The 15,718-nt window shown below is 39.5% G+C and overlaps 1 protein-coding gene across 2 annotated transcripts in view; it reads left to right on the plus strand.

Moving 5' to 3' along the window:
- The window catches only part of LOC135495485 (uncharacterized), a 66,581-nt gene that overhangs the window by 19,419 nt on the left and 31,444 nt on the right, over positions 1–15,718 (plus strand). Inside the window, exon 1 of one of the 2 annotated variants that reach the window (XM_064784185.1) lies at positions 9,681–9,903. The exons of the other annotated variant lie outside the window; for it this stretch is intronic. Coding sequence (XP_064640255.1) covers positions 9,888–9,903 — 16 coding nt within the window. The 5' untranslated portion in view covers positions 9,681–9,887. Of the gene's footprint in view, positions 1–9,680; positions 9,904–15,718 lie in introns of those variants that run through there. 2 annotated transcript variants of the gene reach the window in all.

Raw genomic sequence — 15,718 nt, forward strand, 5'->3', positions numbered from 1 at the left:
AATTACTTATTTCTGTCCAAAGTTAGGCCTCTTTTTGTCTAAAAGGTTTAGAAATGCAAAACCTGCCTCATTTGGTAATATTAGTGGTGATGGGTGTCCCCACGACTCGATCATCTGACTAGTCACGGGTAGCTGGACCTAAGATCTTTGGATCTCAATGCCAATTGTCAACTGAGATATCCTTCATCTACGATTGTTTTATCCTTACTAATATCTGTCACAATAACCTATGTCTAAAGATGATGAGCAAATGTCAATAGACATGAATAAGCAGGGACAAGTCCTGATGCAGGGCGGTCAAACAATCTTTGGAGGACACCATGAACTTTTTCTACACTGAAAAAATCAACATGAAAAATCAACATGAAAATCACACAGCCGACGTAGAGGCATGTCAAATGCCTGTGTCGTCATTTTACAACCCGCATTCATTAAACACCAAAATACCAATGGCTACAATCAAATTGTTGCTCTTTTTGTGCCCAATATCTTCAGGATGTTCAGGAAGTCAGCTGAATGGACCATGGGAGATCTTTGCGTCCTTGCGGATAAGAAGACGAACGATCATCCTGCTTTACTTAGGCGTTTTTAAATCATTCAGACTGATTGCAAACTCTCGTATAGTTGGCATATTAGAGTTGGAACAAACCGTTCACCCGGTAGAGACATCTTGCGGCTGAATACTTATCTATCTCCATTGGAGTTGGCATATTTAAGTTGGAATCATGTCCATCAGAGTTGGCACTATTATAGAGTTGGAGCGTAACAGTCAGTCGGTAACTCGGCGTTTTTCCGGTTACCATCTCGACCAGGTATTTTTCCGGTTACCATCTCGACCAGGTATAGAGAAAAATGAGAATAGGCAAAGTGAGAGCTATATTTTGGAAAGTGAATTGTGATAGCGGAGCTTGTTTCCATGACTCTTGTATATACAGAAGACTACGGTGGCCCATAGAGGACATGCGTTTATTTTCAATATATTAGAATATTTTTCTTTTTACAATGCGATTTTTTTCTCCCGAATTACAACCGTCGTCGGTATTTCTCACCGCCGAAAAAATAATTCCCACCGCCGGGTTAAAAATAATAATTCCCACCACCGCGGTGGAAAATAATATCCACCGCGGTGAGAAATGTTTACAACCACGATTGTGGCTGGACTAGTATCAGGTCAAGGAGAGTATAGATCGGAGCGGGAGCTAATTCGTTATTGACATCGCAAGGATGAAGACAATTGAAGAGGTAGGTCATTGACATTGTATAATTCAGGTCTACTGCCACAAGCTACTAAATCAAAGCAGGTCCTATCATTACAAAGAGCCGGCATCTTCACAGCACAAGTGGTATGACACGTGCAATGAATTGCGAACTTACAAAATTGGCTCAACTGAGAGCAAGTGAATGCTGGTGGAGCTTGTTACATGCTTTAGCGTGTAAATAACTGTATATAACTTTCTTTTTGCTTGATTTGTTATTACATGATTGGTATGGTGGATGGGGAAGCAAACTCCTTGCGTCTTCCCACCACTTTACGTTATAATATGCATTTTATTTTAAACTTTTTACTTCTGTTTCTGTTCTCCTGACCCTCCATTTTGGGTCCAGCTTATTTGGCTTGTTACTATGGCGTCTTTAGATCTATCCACCTGGAATATTCAGGGCGGTTTAGATACCAAACTTTATGATAGCGATTTTGTCTCTGATCTCACTTGTTCTGATATTATTTGTCACACCGAGACTTGGTGTACATATGACTCTGTAAATAACCTATATATTCCGAACGATTTCGTTCACTATTACAACTGTCGCCAAAGCTCTTCATCTGGTCATAACGGTGGTGGTGTCGCTCTTGGTGAAGAAGCAACTATGTATGTAAATTAGAATCATCAAATGAGGATTTCTTGTTTTTCAAGATAGACAAAGGTCTACTCCAATTAGAACAAGACCTATTTGTCGGTGTGGTGTACATTGCTCCAAATAATTCTCTGAGATTAAAAGGTGTTGGTGGTCAACTTCATTTTCCAGATCTTGAAAACGATGTTGTTGAATACTCTAAGCAAGGTTACGTAATGGTTACTGGTAATTTTAATGCCCGAATTGGAAGGCATGATGATTTTATCTCCAATGACTGTGGCAAATTCTTACCATGTAATGTGTATGAGGACGATAATGCTTCACGGAGAATGTCATTAGATTGTAAGACAAATGCTTATTTCAAAGATCTGCAGAACCTGTGCATTGGCAGTAATCTTAGAATACTGAATGGCAGAACTCTTGGTGACTACCTTGGTCCGATAACATGCCATAATTACAATGGCGTTTCGATGATGTTTCTCCAGATACATGGTTTACCCACTTTAAAGGTATACTCTCTGATCCCACGGTGGAACTGGAACTAAAACCCTTCCAGAAAAATATTGTTGCTCAACTTGAAGCTCTTGAAAGGAGCAATAGTGGTCCAGGACCACTTGATGATCCAATAACTTCAGATGAAATACTTCTGGAGTTGAAACAACTAAAAAATGGTAAGGCTGGTGGTCCAGACAATATTCTCAATGAGATGCTCAAGTGTGGAAAATCAAAGTTAGTCAAACCGCTCAGTAAGCTGTTCAATACCATTCTTGAGTCCGGAAATTTTCCCTCCAGTTGGGCGAATGACTATATGACTGTTTTACATAAAAAAGGTACCAAAAAGACCCGAATAATTATAGGGGTATTAGCCTCTCGAGTTGTCTTGGTAAATTATTCACTAAATGAGTCAACACTCGGCTGACATGTTTTTTAAATGCAAATGGTCATATCCCGCCAGAGCAAGGTGGGTTTCGGAAAAATGTTCGCACCTCGGACAACGCCTTCGGACAACGTCTCTTCAAGACAAATACAAATTTAAAGAAAAAACAGGTCTCTTCTCATGTTTTGTTGACTTTTCCAAAGCTTTTGACTCAGTTTGGAGACCTGGTCTGCTCTACAAGCTCCAAAAGTGCAATGTTACAGGGAATGTACAATATTATTCAGTCGATGTTTGCAAATAGCTCGACACAAATTAAACTGGCGGACGGTCTCCTTCCCAAAATTGGAACGTCTAGAGGTGTCCGGCAAGGTTGTTCGTTGAGTCCAACTCTTTTTAATTTATTTTTGTCAGATCTGCCAAGCCATTTGTTATCAAATAGTGATGATTGTGTTGAACTTGATTATTATAAATTATGTTGTTTACTATATGCTGATGAATTGGTTTTACTGTCCTCCTCTGCTGAAGGTTTGAATAAAACTTTAGCCAGCCTTCAACAGTACTGCGGTATGTCGAATCCGACAGTGAACAGATCCAAAACAAAGGTAGTTGAGTTTAAAAGTCCACGTTTAAGGTGTGACGCGGTAAACACGTATCTATATAATAATTCAAAGATTGAGGTAGCAGACAGTTACACTTACCTCGGTATTAAATTTCATGCCTCTGGCAAATGTTCATTCTCTGCAACGGATATATGTCATAAAGCCAGGAAGGCAGTTTTCAAATTGAAGCATGATCTACCTGTATCACTCTCGCAAGATGTGCATTTATCCATGAAGCTATTTGATGCAATGGTTCTCCCAGTATTATCTTATGGATGCGAGATATGGGGTTTTGAGTCGTTAAAATCAAATAACAGTATTGATTCTCTGCAATTAAAATGTTGCAAAGAGGTTTTAGGTGTCTCTAAATACGCTCCCAATGCTGCTGTGCTTGGGGAACTCGGGAGATATCCTTTGAAGGTTGTTATTCTTACTAGAATTTTACGTTTTTGTGAACATGTAACTGACTTTAATAACAATAATCTTCTCCTAAAACTCGCCTTCAAATCTCAGTTAGATAATGTCAAACGGTATCCTAAATCTTCATGGATTGGCTCTCTGAAAAAGTCTTTAAATCTTTCTGGCCTTGGGAACATTTGGCAGTCACTCCTCCACTTCAAGGGGTCAAATGTTGATATTTCTCTGTTTAATATGAGGTTAAAGGATATGTACCAACATGAATTGCATTCCATATTGTATAATGATGTACGTAGGAACCCTGCACAGAAAAACAAACTCCATCTTTACAGACAATTCAAATCATCTTTCACATATGAAAGTTATCTATCAATGATGCTACCGACCATTGATCGAATTCAATTAACTAGATTTAGGATAAGTAATCACAAATTAAAAATTGAGTCTGGCACACGGGCACCCCGGTTGCAGAAAGATTGTGCCCCCACTGCAATAAAGTTGAAACAGAGATTCATTAATTCCTGTTTGAATGTAATCTTTTCAACTATCAACGGTCCCGACTCAACTTGCCTAACTGCAATCTTCCCAATGACTTAAAATTCATAAAAACAATGTCATCTACAGATTTTCATGTCGTATCATCATTGGGACATTTTATAACCAAAGCTTTCAAAATTAGGAACGTAAATGTTGAATACGTTCCTAAATATTTCTAGTCCTGTAAATAATCATAGCACTTACTACAATTTTTTGGTTGGTTTGAAATTACATGTACATGCAGTTGCTGCATTATTTGTGTGTTTACTGTCACTGTGTCTTCACAACGCATATGTCTCTGTTTTCTTCAAAAAACTAGAGCGCTTTTAGACCTCTGATTAGCTGTGCTGTAACGATAGCAACGTGGGATTGTGGTTATATTGTAAATTTATTGTTTTGATATTTTGATAGTAATGTACATTTGTATTTGTGTTTCGTGCCTTATATGCAAAGATTGTGTTTTGGCCAATAAATTTCATGTCGTGTCGTGTCGTGTCGTGTCGTGTCGTGTCGTGTCGTGTCGTGTCGTTTCGTTTCGTTTCGTTTCATTTCGTTTCATTTCACTTCAGGACATAGCCTAGCCTAGTAGCTGGCCGGGGGCATCCATGCTGTGTGTTCGATGTATCCTATACTACTAGAATGTCCACATTTCTCACCGCGGTGGATATTATTTTCCACCGTGGTGGATATTATTTTCACCGCGGTGGGTATCATTTCCCACCGCGGTGGGTATTATTTCCACCGCGGTGGATATTATTTCCCACCGGGGTGGATATTATTTTCCACCGCGGTGGATATTATTTTCACCGCGGTGGGTATCATTTCCCACCGCGGTGGGTATCATTTCCACCGCGGTGGATATCATTTCCCACCGCGGTGGATATCATTTCCCACCGGGGTGGATATCATTTCCCACCGCGGTGGATATCATTTTCCACCGCGTTGGATATTATTTTCCACCGCGGTGGATATTATTTTCCACCGTGGTGGTGGGAATTATTATTTTTAACCCGGCGGTGGGAATTATTTTTTCGGCGGTGAGAAATAAATCCGACGGCGTTGTAATTCGAGAGAAAAAAATCGCATTGTAAAGAGAAAAATATTCTAATATATTGAAAATAAACACAAAACGCATGTCCTCTATGGGCCACCGTATTGGTTAGATAACTTTCAGAACATTTTATCGATATGGACATCTCGTTGACTTTATCAAAGCATTAGGGTCAGCGATGTCGAGCGTCGTTGTTTGCTCTGTGTATAGTTCTAGTATGGCGGTCACAATTACCCTATTCCCATTCAACGCTATTTCTTTCCCGTTGAACGGGAATTGCAGCATTTAGATTCGTTAAAAGCTATATATTTAACGCATTGCGTTAACCAGTAACTGAACAGTGGATGTCATTAAACGGTTTTCAAATTGTACCACAACGCTACATAATCCTTGTTAAAGGCTATTCAAATATAACTTGAACCCTAAATCATTAATAGTCGGTCGGGAGCTTCCTCTCGGCTGTCAGATGGTCAATATAGAGGTCAAATAAGCGTTAAATAGATATTAACGGAATATCTATTTAAAACGGGAAAGCAATAACGGTGAACGGGAATATGTTTTTATTGTGACCTTTTTGGTACGCCATAGTATAGGGACTTTCCGCATGTTCGAAATTCATGCCCGTATTGCGTATCCGATCGTTTCTTACATATGGTGTTTTTCCCGATGCGTGATAAGCTGATTACCATGTAAATGATACATAGGCCTACTTGATTGAGAAGTTATTTGGAAGATGCATATTCATTTCACCTTTCAACATTGTACAGGATGGGAAAATGTCATTAAATTCGATAGGGATACGAACACGGGCGTGGATTTTGAACTCGCCAAAAATCTCTAAGGTGTTTTCCGCGAAATGTGGTTGCCGACGCAATTATGGGCTGATAGTGTCGAGAAATTTGCTAATTGATAACTCATATGTAGGACTACATAACAGTTTAATTTGTCATTATCACTAGAACACGCCTAAGGTATGATAAGGGAGTTTGAATGTATTCTTGCGCAATGTCCCCCAGTACGATAGTTCCTAAAAAATCGTTGATTTCTTGGTCCTCAGTGTATGCCAGTGTTGATTTAGCGATTGTTTTGACAAAGACATGTTATTTGGAGTTTCTGAAACCTGGAGCGCTGCTCAATAGGCTGATAACAAGAAACTACGCATTTTACTGCTGTCACCGACGTTTGTGTACAGTGAACTCGGGGTGTGCGTCGGCCCCGTGTTGAAATGCCGTCCAGTGCCAGTGGTGCGTTTTTCGCTGATTTGTGCAAATTCAATATATCTCAAAAGCGCAATAGTTGACCCTCGATTTTTTTGAATTTTTGTGTAACTTACTTTCACGGGAGAATGGTTACTGTAAGAATTATCCAGGAAGAAATGTAAACTGTTTGCTTTTTTCCGTGATTGTCCGGCCCAATTGGCAATATTGCCATTTGGGATGGTGAACAGAGCTAGGAGCAAATGCGACGCCTCTGAGTTATTTAAAGATATAAAACGCGGGATTTAACATCCTGCAGAATAAGGCGTTTCCAGTGATACACGACGCAAATGAGTTGTCCTCATGCAATCACTTTCGAAACGCATTTTAAAATAGATGTCACGTCCTGTTGATAATGGGGCACGTCATCATCGCGTACATTATTCGAGAAAAACTCCCTAATTAACAACGAGACCTACGGACAAAACGCGTAGCGATAACTACGCGATAACCACTTCTTGAATACATTACAGAGAGTGGCAATAGTGGAAGTGAGCAATAGTGGTTACGCTACACACTGGCCATCGGGCGAGTTTTTTTTACAGGTAGGTTCGTACAATTGTGTACATTGACAGCCAGAAATTTATTATTAAAATAATTAAGTAAATGAAAAAAAACAATAAAAACAAAAAGTGCATAATTTTTTGGGTCCTTCCGAGATTCGAACTCGCACCATTTGTCAATGTGCATCGCTTATCTTGTTTACTGACTAACTGCGTTTCGTCAGGCGAAGTTACTGAGCTCTGATTGGCTGTCAATGTACAATATGGTACGAACCTACCTGTGAAAAAAACTCGCGGGCGGGAGCATATGGACAACGTTTATAACAGAAGTTGGTCGTTGATTTTCCAACATGGAATATTTTATTGAATTAAATCTGCTTGTCCATACTAACAATCAAATGTGTCATTTATGACTAAAACAGACAACTTATATGAAACAAACTGTTGTTGCGTCGTTAAAACACTAAAACTTATTCCTAGCCGAAGATTCTGATTTCCCACAAATGACCTTGGAAGCCAAAACGCGCGCCATTTCCCGTTCATCTTCGTCTCGTTTTTTGTGAACCGATTTCACTCATGGAGACAAGAGTCGTGACGTTTTTGGTGGTGCAGCTGGTTGTTACACAGACCGGTGGGTAATAATTTACACACTCCTTGCTACAATATATATGTCATTACAAAATTAAGAGGCTGCGTAGGCAATTACATTTTTACTGTGATTCAGCTTGACTTGCAACAAGCAGAGATGGACAAACACGCAGACAAAGTTTACGTAGTATAATCATCTATAAAAGCCGATTATGACGAAACAATGCCGTAGAACTGAAAAAAATCCGTGTGCTGGAAATGTTTACGTCTTTCGCGGGTATAGGTTTATACTAGTATGCTCGTGAAAATATTATGCCACGAAATGTTATTGAAAGTATCACAAAGTGTTTCACTGCTGGCTCATAATTTTTGGCCTTTCAGGTTATGCTGTGATAATCAAAGACATATCAAGTGGCATATAGGCATTCCTCATCAGTACTTTCATTATGATGTTTAGACCATTCTCAATGATATTACCACAAAAAATTCCCTATATATAAACTTCAAAATTGATACGAAAAAACAAATTTTCAGGTATTACAACGCCATTTCTCGATGAAATTTAATTCTGTTTGTTGGTTACGTAGCGATGATGGAACGAGCGGGTAGCAACAGATGACTTTATTACTTAGGACATCACTACAATGTTACACTGATTACACAGAGGCGACACCTGTCTTTAGAACATTGAACTAAACATCTGAAGACACGAGTCCGTTGGTTTTATCGTTGTTAGATCCTAATAAGTGTTGCTGTCCGCTCATTCCATTATTATATCGGTCTAAAATAACCACAGCAAAACCTGTTATAATGCTGTTGATTTATGGCTGGCGCGAGTGGACGAAATTCAGAATTATGCCACGGCATAACTATGAATTGTGGTGCACCATAAATCAACCAATCAAAACATCGGATCTCGCATAATTCAGAATTATGCCACGGCATGAATAGGAATTGTGATGCACCATAAATCAACCAATCAAAACATCGGATCTCGCAGAATTCAGAATTATGCCACGGCATAAATAGGAATTATGGTGTGGCATAATCAGACCAATCAGAAGGTGGCAATCGTCTATGGCTGGCGCGATTGGACAGAATTCAAAATTATGCCACGGCATAGGCCTACATCAGAATTGTGGTGCACCATTAAATCGACCAATCAAAGCCTCGATCGGATATCGCGAATTATGCCGCGGCATAAACAGGAATTGTGGACGGAAGGGCGATTTATACCGCACCATAGATAAAACGATTGCCACCTTCTGATTGGTCTAATTATGCCACACCACAATTCCTCTTTTTTTTTGTTTTTTATGTATGCTGTGGCATAATTTTGAATTCTACCGCGGCATAATTCACGAGATCCGATGTTTTGATTGGTTGATTTATGGTCATGGTGCACCACAATTTCTATTTATGCCGTGGCATAATTCTGAATTTTGTCCACTCGCGCCAGCCATAGTTGATTGTTTGAAAGTTTTTCATGTGTAAACTTAATATTCTCTTATCAAAAACGTACAACTTCGAATAAAGTGGGTCGGTTCTTAACGCTGTATTGGCATTGGCATTGGCATTGGCATTGGCATTGACATTGGCAATCTGCAAAATTCCCAAAATGAGACCTATATAAAACCATTCATTAGTGGCCATAGCTCATGAATATTCTTTAGATAGGAGAAATATCACAAATTTTAATATTGAGTGGATTTCCGACGATTTTCGACACTTACATTTATATGTAGGCACCTGAGCCCGGTTGTTAGCCAACTGGCAGAAAAATCTCAAAACACGCCCCCTATTGCAATCGTATTCAACTTCCATATTTGGTACTCATTTGGCAGATTACCACTGCCAATGCCAATGCCAATGTCAGTGCCAATGCCGCGTTTAGAACCGACCGAAATAAAGTGAAGTATATATAGACCTATACATGTAATACGCTCCAACCCGGATGTAGGCCTAGGCCTACATTTGATAACGCCCATCATGCAAATGAGTAAACCTCCCTCGTTTTATTAGTTTTTTCGGATTTCACCAAATCGTGCTGCTGTCAGACTCTATGCATCATGACAATATCAAGCCATTTCACTTGATACATACTTACTCCCTCCTGCTTAAGGAAAAGTCGTGTTGTAGGCCCTGTTGGCAAGAGGATGGACTCTATGGCGCTGGGCACTGTGAGGAGCGAATGGGATATGGTAAATGTGGTGGTTAGTCGGTAAGTCGGCGTTTTTCCGGTTACCATCTCGACCAGGTATTGAGAAAAATGAGAATAGGCAAAGTGAGAGCTCTATTTGGGAAAGTGAATGGTGATAGCGGAGCTTGTTTTCATGCGACTCCTGTATATACAGAAGACTGAGCTTCATGTTCGATTGATTTATGTTACTGGCCTAGTTAGATAACTTTCAGAACATTTTATCGATATGGAGATCTCTTTGACTTTATCAAAGCATTAGGGTCAGCGATGTCGGGCGTCGTTGTTTGCTCTAGTATGGCGGTCACAATTACCCTATTCCCGTTCAACGCTATTTCTCTCCCGTTGAATGGGATTTGCAGCATTTAGATTCGTTAACAGCTATTCAACGCATTGCGTTAACCAGTAACTGAACAGTGGATGTCATTTAACGATTTTCAAATTGTAGTTCCCGACGCAAACATGGACTGATAGTGTCGAGAAATTTTTGCTAATTGATAACTTAGATGTAGGACTACATAACAGTTTAATTTGTCATTATCACTAGAACACGCCTAAGGTCTCATAAGGGAGTTTCAATGTATGCATGCACAATGTCCCCAGTGCGATAGTTCCTAAAAAATCGTTGATTTCTTGGTCCTCAGTGTATGCCAATGTTGATTTATCAATTGTTTTGACAAAGACATTTGGAGTTTCCGTTATTTGGAGTTTCTGAAACCTGGAGCGCTGCTCAATAGGCTGATAACAAGAAACTACGCATTTTACTGCTGTTGCCGACGTTTGTGTACAGTGAACTTGAGGTGTGCGTCGGGCCCGTGTTGAAATGCCGTCCAGTGCCAAGTGGTGCGTGTTTCGCTGATTTGTGCAAAATTCAATATATCTCAAAAGTTGAATGGTTGACCCTCGATTTTTTTTGAATTTTTGTGTAACTTTCTTTCACGGGAGAATGGTTACTGTAAGAATTATACAGGAAGAAATGTAAAATGTTTGCTTTTTTCCGTGATTGTCCGGCCCAATTGGCAATATTGTGAACAGAGCTAACGGCGATGTTTGGAACAAAATGGGTGTTAAAAAATTATTTATTCAGCAGGTTATAGCGGCTATTAGTAAATTCAAGTGGGCGAATCAAGCTGAGATTAATCTGAGGGATCTAGGCAGAATAGCATCGTCTTTTTGGACGTTACAAACATGTGAACTAATTTGTTCACACAGATGCATACATGGGACTATAGAGGAGTAAAAACGAATAACCAAGCACAGATGGTGGTTCGCAATCGAACCACCAAAAAATGTGAGAAAATGTGTTTCAGACCTACTTATACTCCAAATACAACATTTCAGCTATTAAAACAGTTGAGAATGATATCAATGTCCACCAGCATCATAAAAATCCCCTTCATCATTGGCACAATTGTTTTTAAATTTGATTGGATAGAACTGGCTGTATCCAAGGCTGAAAGTGGTTGCTAGGGAGTTTAAGCAATTAATTTTTTTCTTCTTAATTAGGCTCATTAACCCACTTAAAATTTGTTTTGGAGGAAAAATCTCACAAAACATTATTCATATGTATTAAAGAAATCATTTTATACAAAAATCTCAAAAAAAATATTTTTTGAAAAAATCCATATTTTAGGAGTATATACCTACCTTAAAATATGTGTCACGTCCTGTTAATGGGCACTTCATCATCGCGTACATTCGGGGAAAACTCCTTAATCAACAACGAGACCTACGGACGAAACGCGTCGCCATAACTACGATATAAACACTTTCTTGAATACATTACAGAGAATGGCCCGGAACTGGCCAATAGTGGTTACGCTACACACTGGCCATCGGGTGGGAGCAGGCGGACAACGTTTATACCAGAAGTTGGTCGTTTTTTTTCCAACATGGAATATTTTATTGAATTAAATCAGCTTTTCCATACGAACAATCAAATGTGTGTACTTCATGACTGAAACAGACAACTCATATGAAACAAACTGCATTTTTGCTATTATAATTTTTGCGTCGTTAAAACGCGCGCCATTGGAAGCCAAAACGCCCGCCATTAATTCGCCGTTCGTCTTTGTCTCATTTTTCTGAACCAATACTCATGGATACAGGACTCGTGATGTTTTTGGTGATGCAGCTGGTTGTTACACAGGCCGGTGGGTAATGATTTACACACTTCTAACTGCAATTGTTTTGAATACTTTGTACATTTTGAGGATTCTGACTGCAACCAGTGTAAAACAATCTGCGAATCAGTCCATAGTGTCACGGTCGGTTTGTCCTTGAGTTCAGTTACAATTGTTTTTGCTAGTCTAGATGCTACAAGTGCTGCCATCAGTTCAAGTCTTGGGATTGTAGTCTGTTGGAGTGGGGCTAGTCTCCCTTTCGCAGTAAATAGTCGAACTCTAGGGCCGTCGTCTGTGCTCCAACGCATATATCCAACTGCTCCGTATGCCTTGAAGCTCGCATCTGCAAAAACACGTAATTCTGCTACTCCGTTTGCTGTCGTTGGCTTCACGCTTCTCGGGAATTTGACAGTTTCCAGTTTCCTCAAATCGGTGAATATCCGTTACCAGTGTTCTGCATGATCATCAGGCAATGGGTCGTCCCAACCAACAATATAGGCCTATATGTCGTTACAAAATTAAGTGGTTGCGTAGGCTTTTACATTTTCACTGTGATTCAGCTTGACTTGCAACAAGCAGAGGTGGGCAAACACACAGACAAGGTTGACGTAGTATAATCATCTATAAAAGCCGATTATGAGGAAACAATGCCATAGAACTGAAAAATATCCCTGTGCAGGAAAGTTTTACGTCTTTCGCGGGTATAGGTTTATACTAGTTTGCTCGTGAACATATTATTATGCCACGAAAGGTAATTGAAAGTATCACAAAGTGTTTGTGGCTTATAATTTTTGGCCTTTCAGGTTATGCTGTGATATTCAAAGACATATCAAGTGGCATATAGGCATTCCTCATCAGTCTGTAAACTCATTATGATGTTTAGACCATTCTCAATGATATTACCACCAAAATTTCCCTGTATATAAACTTCAAAATTGATACGAAAAAACAAATTTTCAGGTATTACAGCGCCATTTCTCGATTAAATTTAATTCTGTTTGATGGATACGTCAGTGTTAATCATTTGCTACCATGCTTTTAGGCCTACATGGCGATTTTTAAAACAAAACATGATTTGAGAATTAAATTGGATTTAAAGAATTAAAGTCGCATTATATCAACTTTAAATGATATTAAGCAGAAGCCACTTAAAAATATTTAAATCGCCAAGCGACCTGAATTTAAAAGTATAGAATGAATACCTTTCAGCTTGCGGTATTTTTTATCTCTGTACCATAATAAACTTTTCACATTTGACTAGTTTTCAATTTGCAGAGTGGGGATCAGCTTCGGTTGAGCCCCAGATCCAGGCCTGTGTGACACTAATGGGTCGCTTGCTTCACTGGTGGATAATCTTAGTGCTGTGATAGCAATGCTTTGTTTTTACTGCTTGAATACTGAGTAAACATTGTGTTTCGTCACGCAATCGCAATCGGGTGGATGGATCACAAGGTAACGAAATCCAAATTAGGCCTACATGTAAGTACATGTAAGTCAGTGATAAAGTCTGATAAATGCTGTCGATCTATCAAGGGCTTTGCGTGTCAGTAGAACAAAGTTTCCTTCCAGTACGCAGGCCTGTATTTGCCTTTATAGATGTCACATAGTCAAGCACATGTATGTCTGTGATAAAGTCTGATAAATGCTGTATACACATTTTCATATTCTTATGGCCATAATCATCATAGCTAGAGTACAATTGTTTTGACTAGTTAGTCGGAACTAAAGTCACAAGAAGTTTTTTGCTATATTTTTAAGCCACAATGAATGACTATACTTTAATTCTTTATGATTTTATTTTGGCTATACACGTATAATAAAAGTTTGAGTTAAATGATAGTCATATGTTTATTTTGCCTGAAGGTTTGACGTAGAACTACAGCAATTTATTTTTTCAATTTAATGAATTCGTACAGGTTGCCTGCCGCCAAAGGTTTGATACTACGGGTAATACTAAACAGCGTCCACCAGGTTTAAAAGCATATTTCAAGTCATCAAAATAAAATATGCTGGTCAAAAACGAAATAAGCAGAACATTTTCCACATTTCCTGATACTTAGTAGTTTCATGACATTTTTGTGCTAGATTAGCGAGTTGTTGTCTAAAATGTAGCAGCATCCACCACCCAGTCGGCGGCCATGTTGGATTTGACTTGGATGAAATGATAGGGCTTCCAAGGAGCCCTATGATTTTAGACAACATCTCCCTTATCTTACACCCAAATGTCATGAAATTTTCAGGAAATGTGTTTTATGGTGTACTTATTACGTTTATGGCTACTAACTTTTATTTTGAAGACTTCATACCCGACTTTAAACCTGGTGGACGCTGATAGACGCTGTTTAGGATGACCAGATACTACAACGATCTTGATTAGTTGGCTGAGACTCGGAAACATAAAGCCTAACTATGATTAGCTGTATGATTCGGTACATTCCGCCACAATTCTTCGGAATGCATACCATAATACTAACAACCTCACACCTCTGTGCCAAATTTGTGTAGCTCGATCCTCGTTGATAGATGTGTTTGATTACTGGAGTCAGGTTGACCGGGAATTCCAATTTGTGTTTTTGTTTGGTCTGCTATCAGCTGATGTCGGAATTCGCATACTGCAACACATGTAATATTCGCTCCGTTCCGATGGCCGGTGAGCGAATTAGGCGCGATTATTGATAATGATAGATGTTTGCCTGTGATTTTCATTCAGTCTGAATTTTTGCCTGATCATGATAGAATCACCGAAGCAGGGGATACCCTAAACTAAGAGCCAAAAGCCAAGAGCCACGATCACCTTTTTTTACAGGACAGATAGGCGTACGTACTTGTCTAATTCTACCCCCTCCCCACGGCCCAGCTGTACATCGTCATTGTACATCATGTGCTGTACTAGGTGATCTGATCGACCGAGAGCCGTATCATGCAACCACCATCCATATAGTACACTAGCATTGTACCCGTGGCGCAGGCAGGTTCAAATGGGCTATACCTTGAATAGATGAATTGCAATGAAAATCTAATGCAATATCAAAGGTTTCAATATCGAAGAGACAAATTAAACCAACCATTTGTCCACAGACTCGGACCTAGCTGTGGCGTGCTGTATGCGTGCACATGAAAGTATATCAATTGGTCTGATAGAGATGATGAGGCAATGTGAATATGCCTCGTTCCTTAGTCAGCAATATGCGCCTTTTTATACAGAGAAGGAGAACCCAGATAGGCCTTCACATGTCGGCCTCCAAATGGCTCGAACCAATTATTCACTATCACTACTATGACTTTAAAATGCGTGCTCCTCCTACATGTAGCATGATCTCGGGCAAGGCACTAAGTCGACAGGCAAGCTAGAAGTTCAGCACCGTGAGCAGCTCCTTGATAATGCCATGCCAAGTTCAGAGTGCCTCTTCAGATACATCAAGTACCATGGTAACCTTCATTTGAAAATCCCTTCATAATCAAGGGCTAGCATTGGCTACCACAGCATCCATAAACAATAGACCACCAATTTGACCCCAGCTCCTTACTGGAAAACCCAAGTCCAGCAACCAAAAGTACCAAAAATACATTTTTGTTTATATTTGAACTGCACACATGCGTTTGTTCACAATTTCCCCGCGAAATCTCGAATCTATGGTTTGGCAGTAATTCTCGAAGATCAGGTGACTTGCAATCGTGGATTGAAAATAACATTAACCTTGGTTCAGCAGGTCAAC

The sequence above is a fragment of the Lineus longissimus genome, chromosome 11 (genome assembly GCF_910592395.1).
Source record: "Lineus longissimus chromosome 11, tnLinLong1.2, whole genome shotgun sequence".
Taxonomy (NCBI): domain Eukaryota; kingdom Metazoa; phylum Nemertea; class Pilidiophora; order Heteronemertea; family Lineidae; genus Lineus; species Lineus longissimus.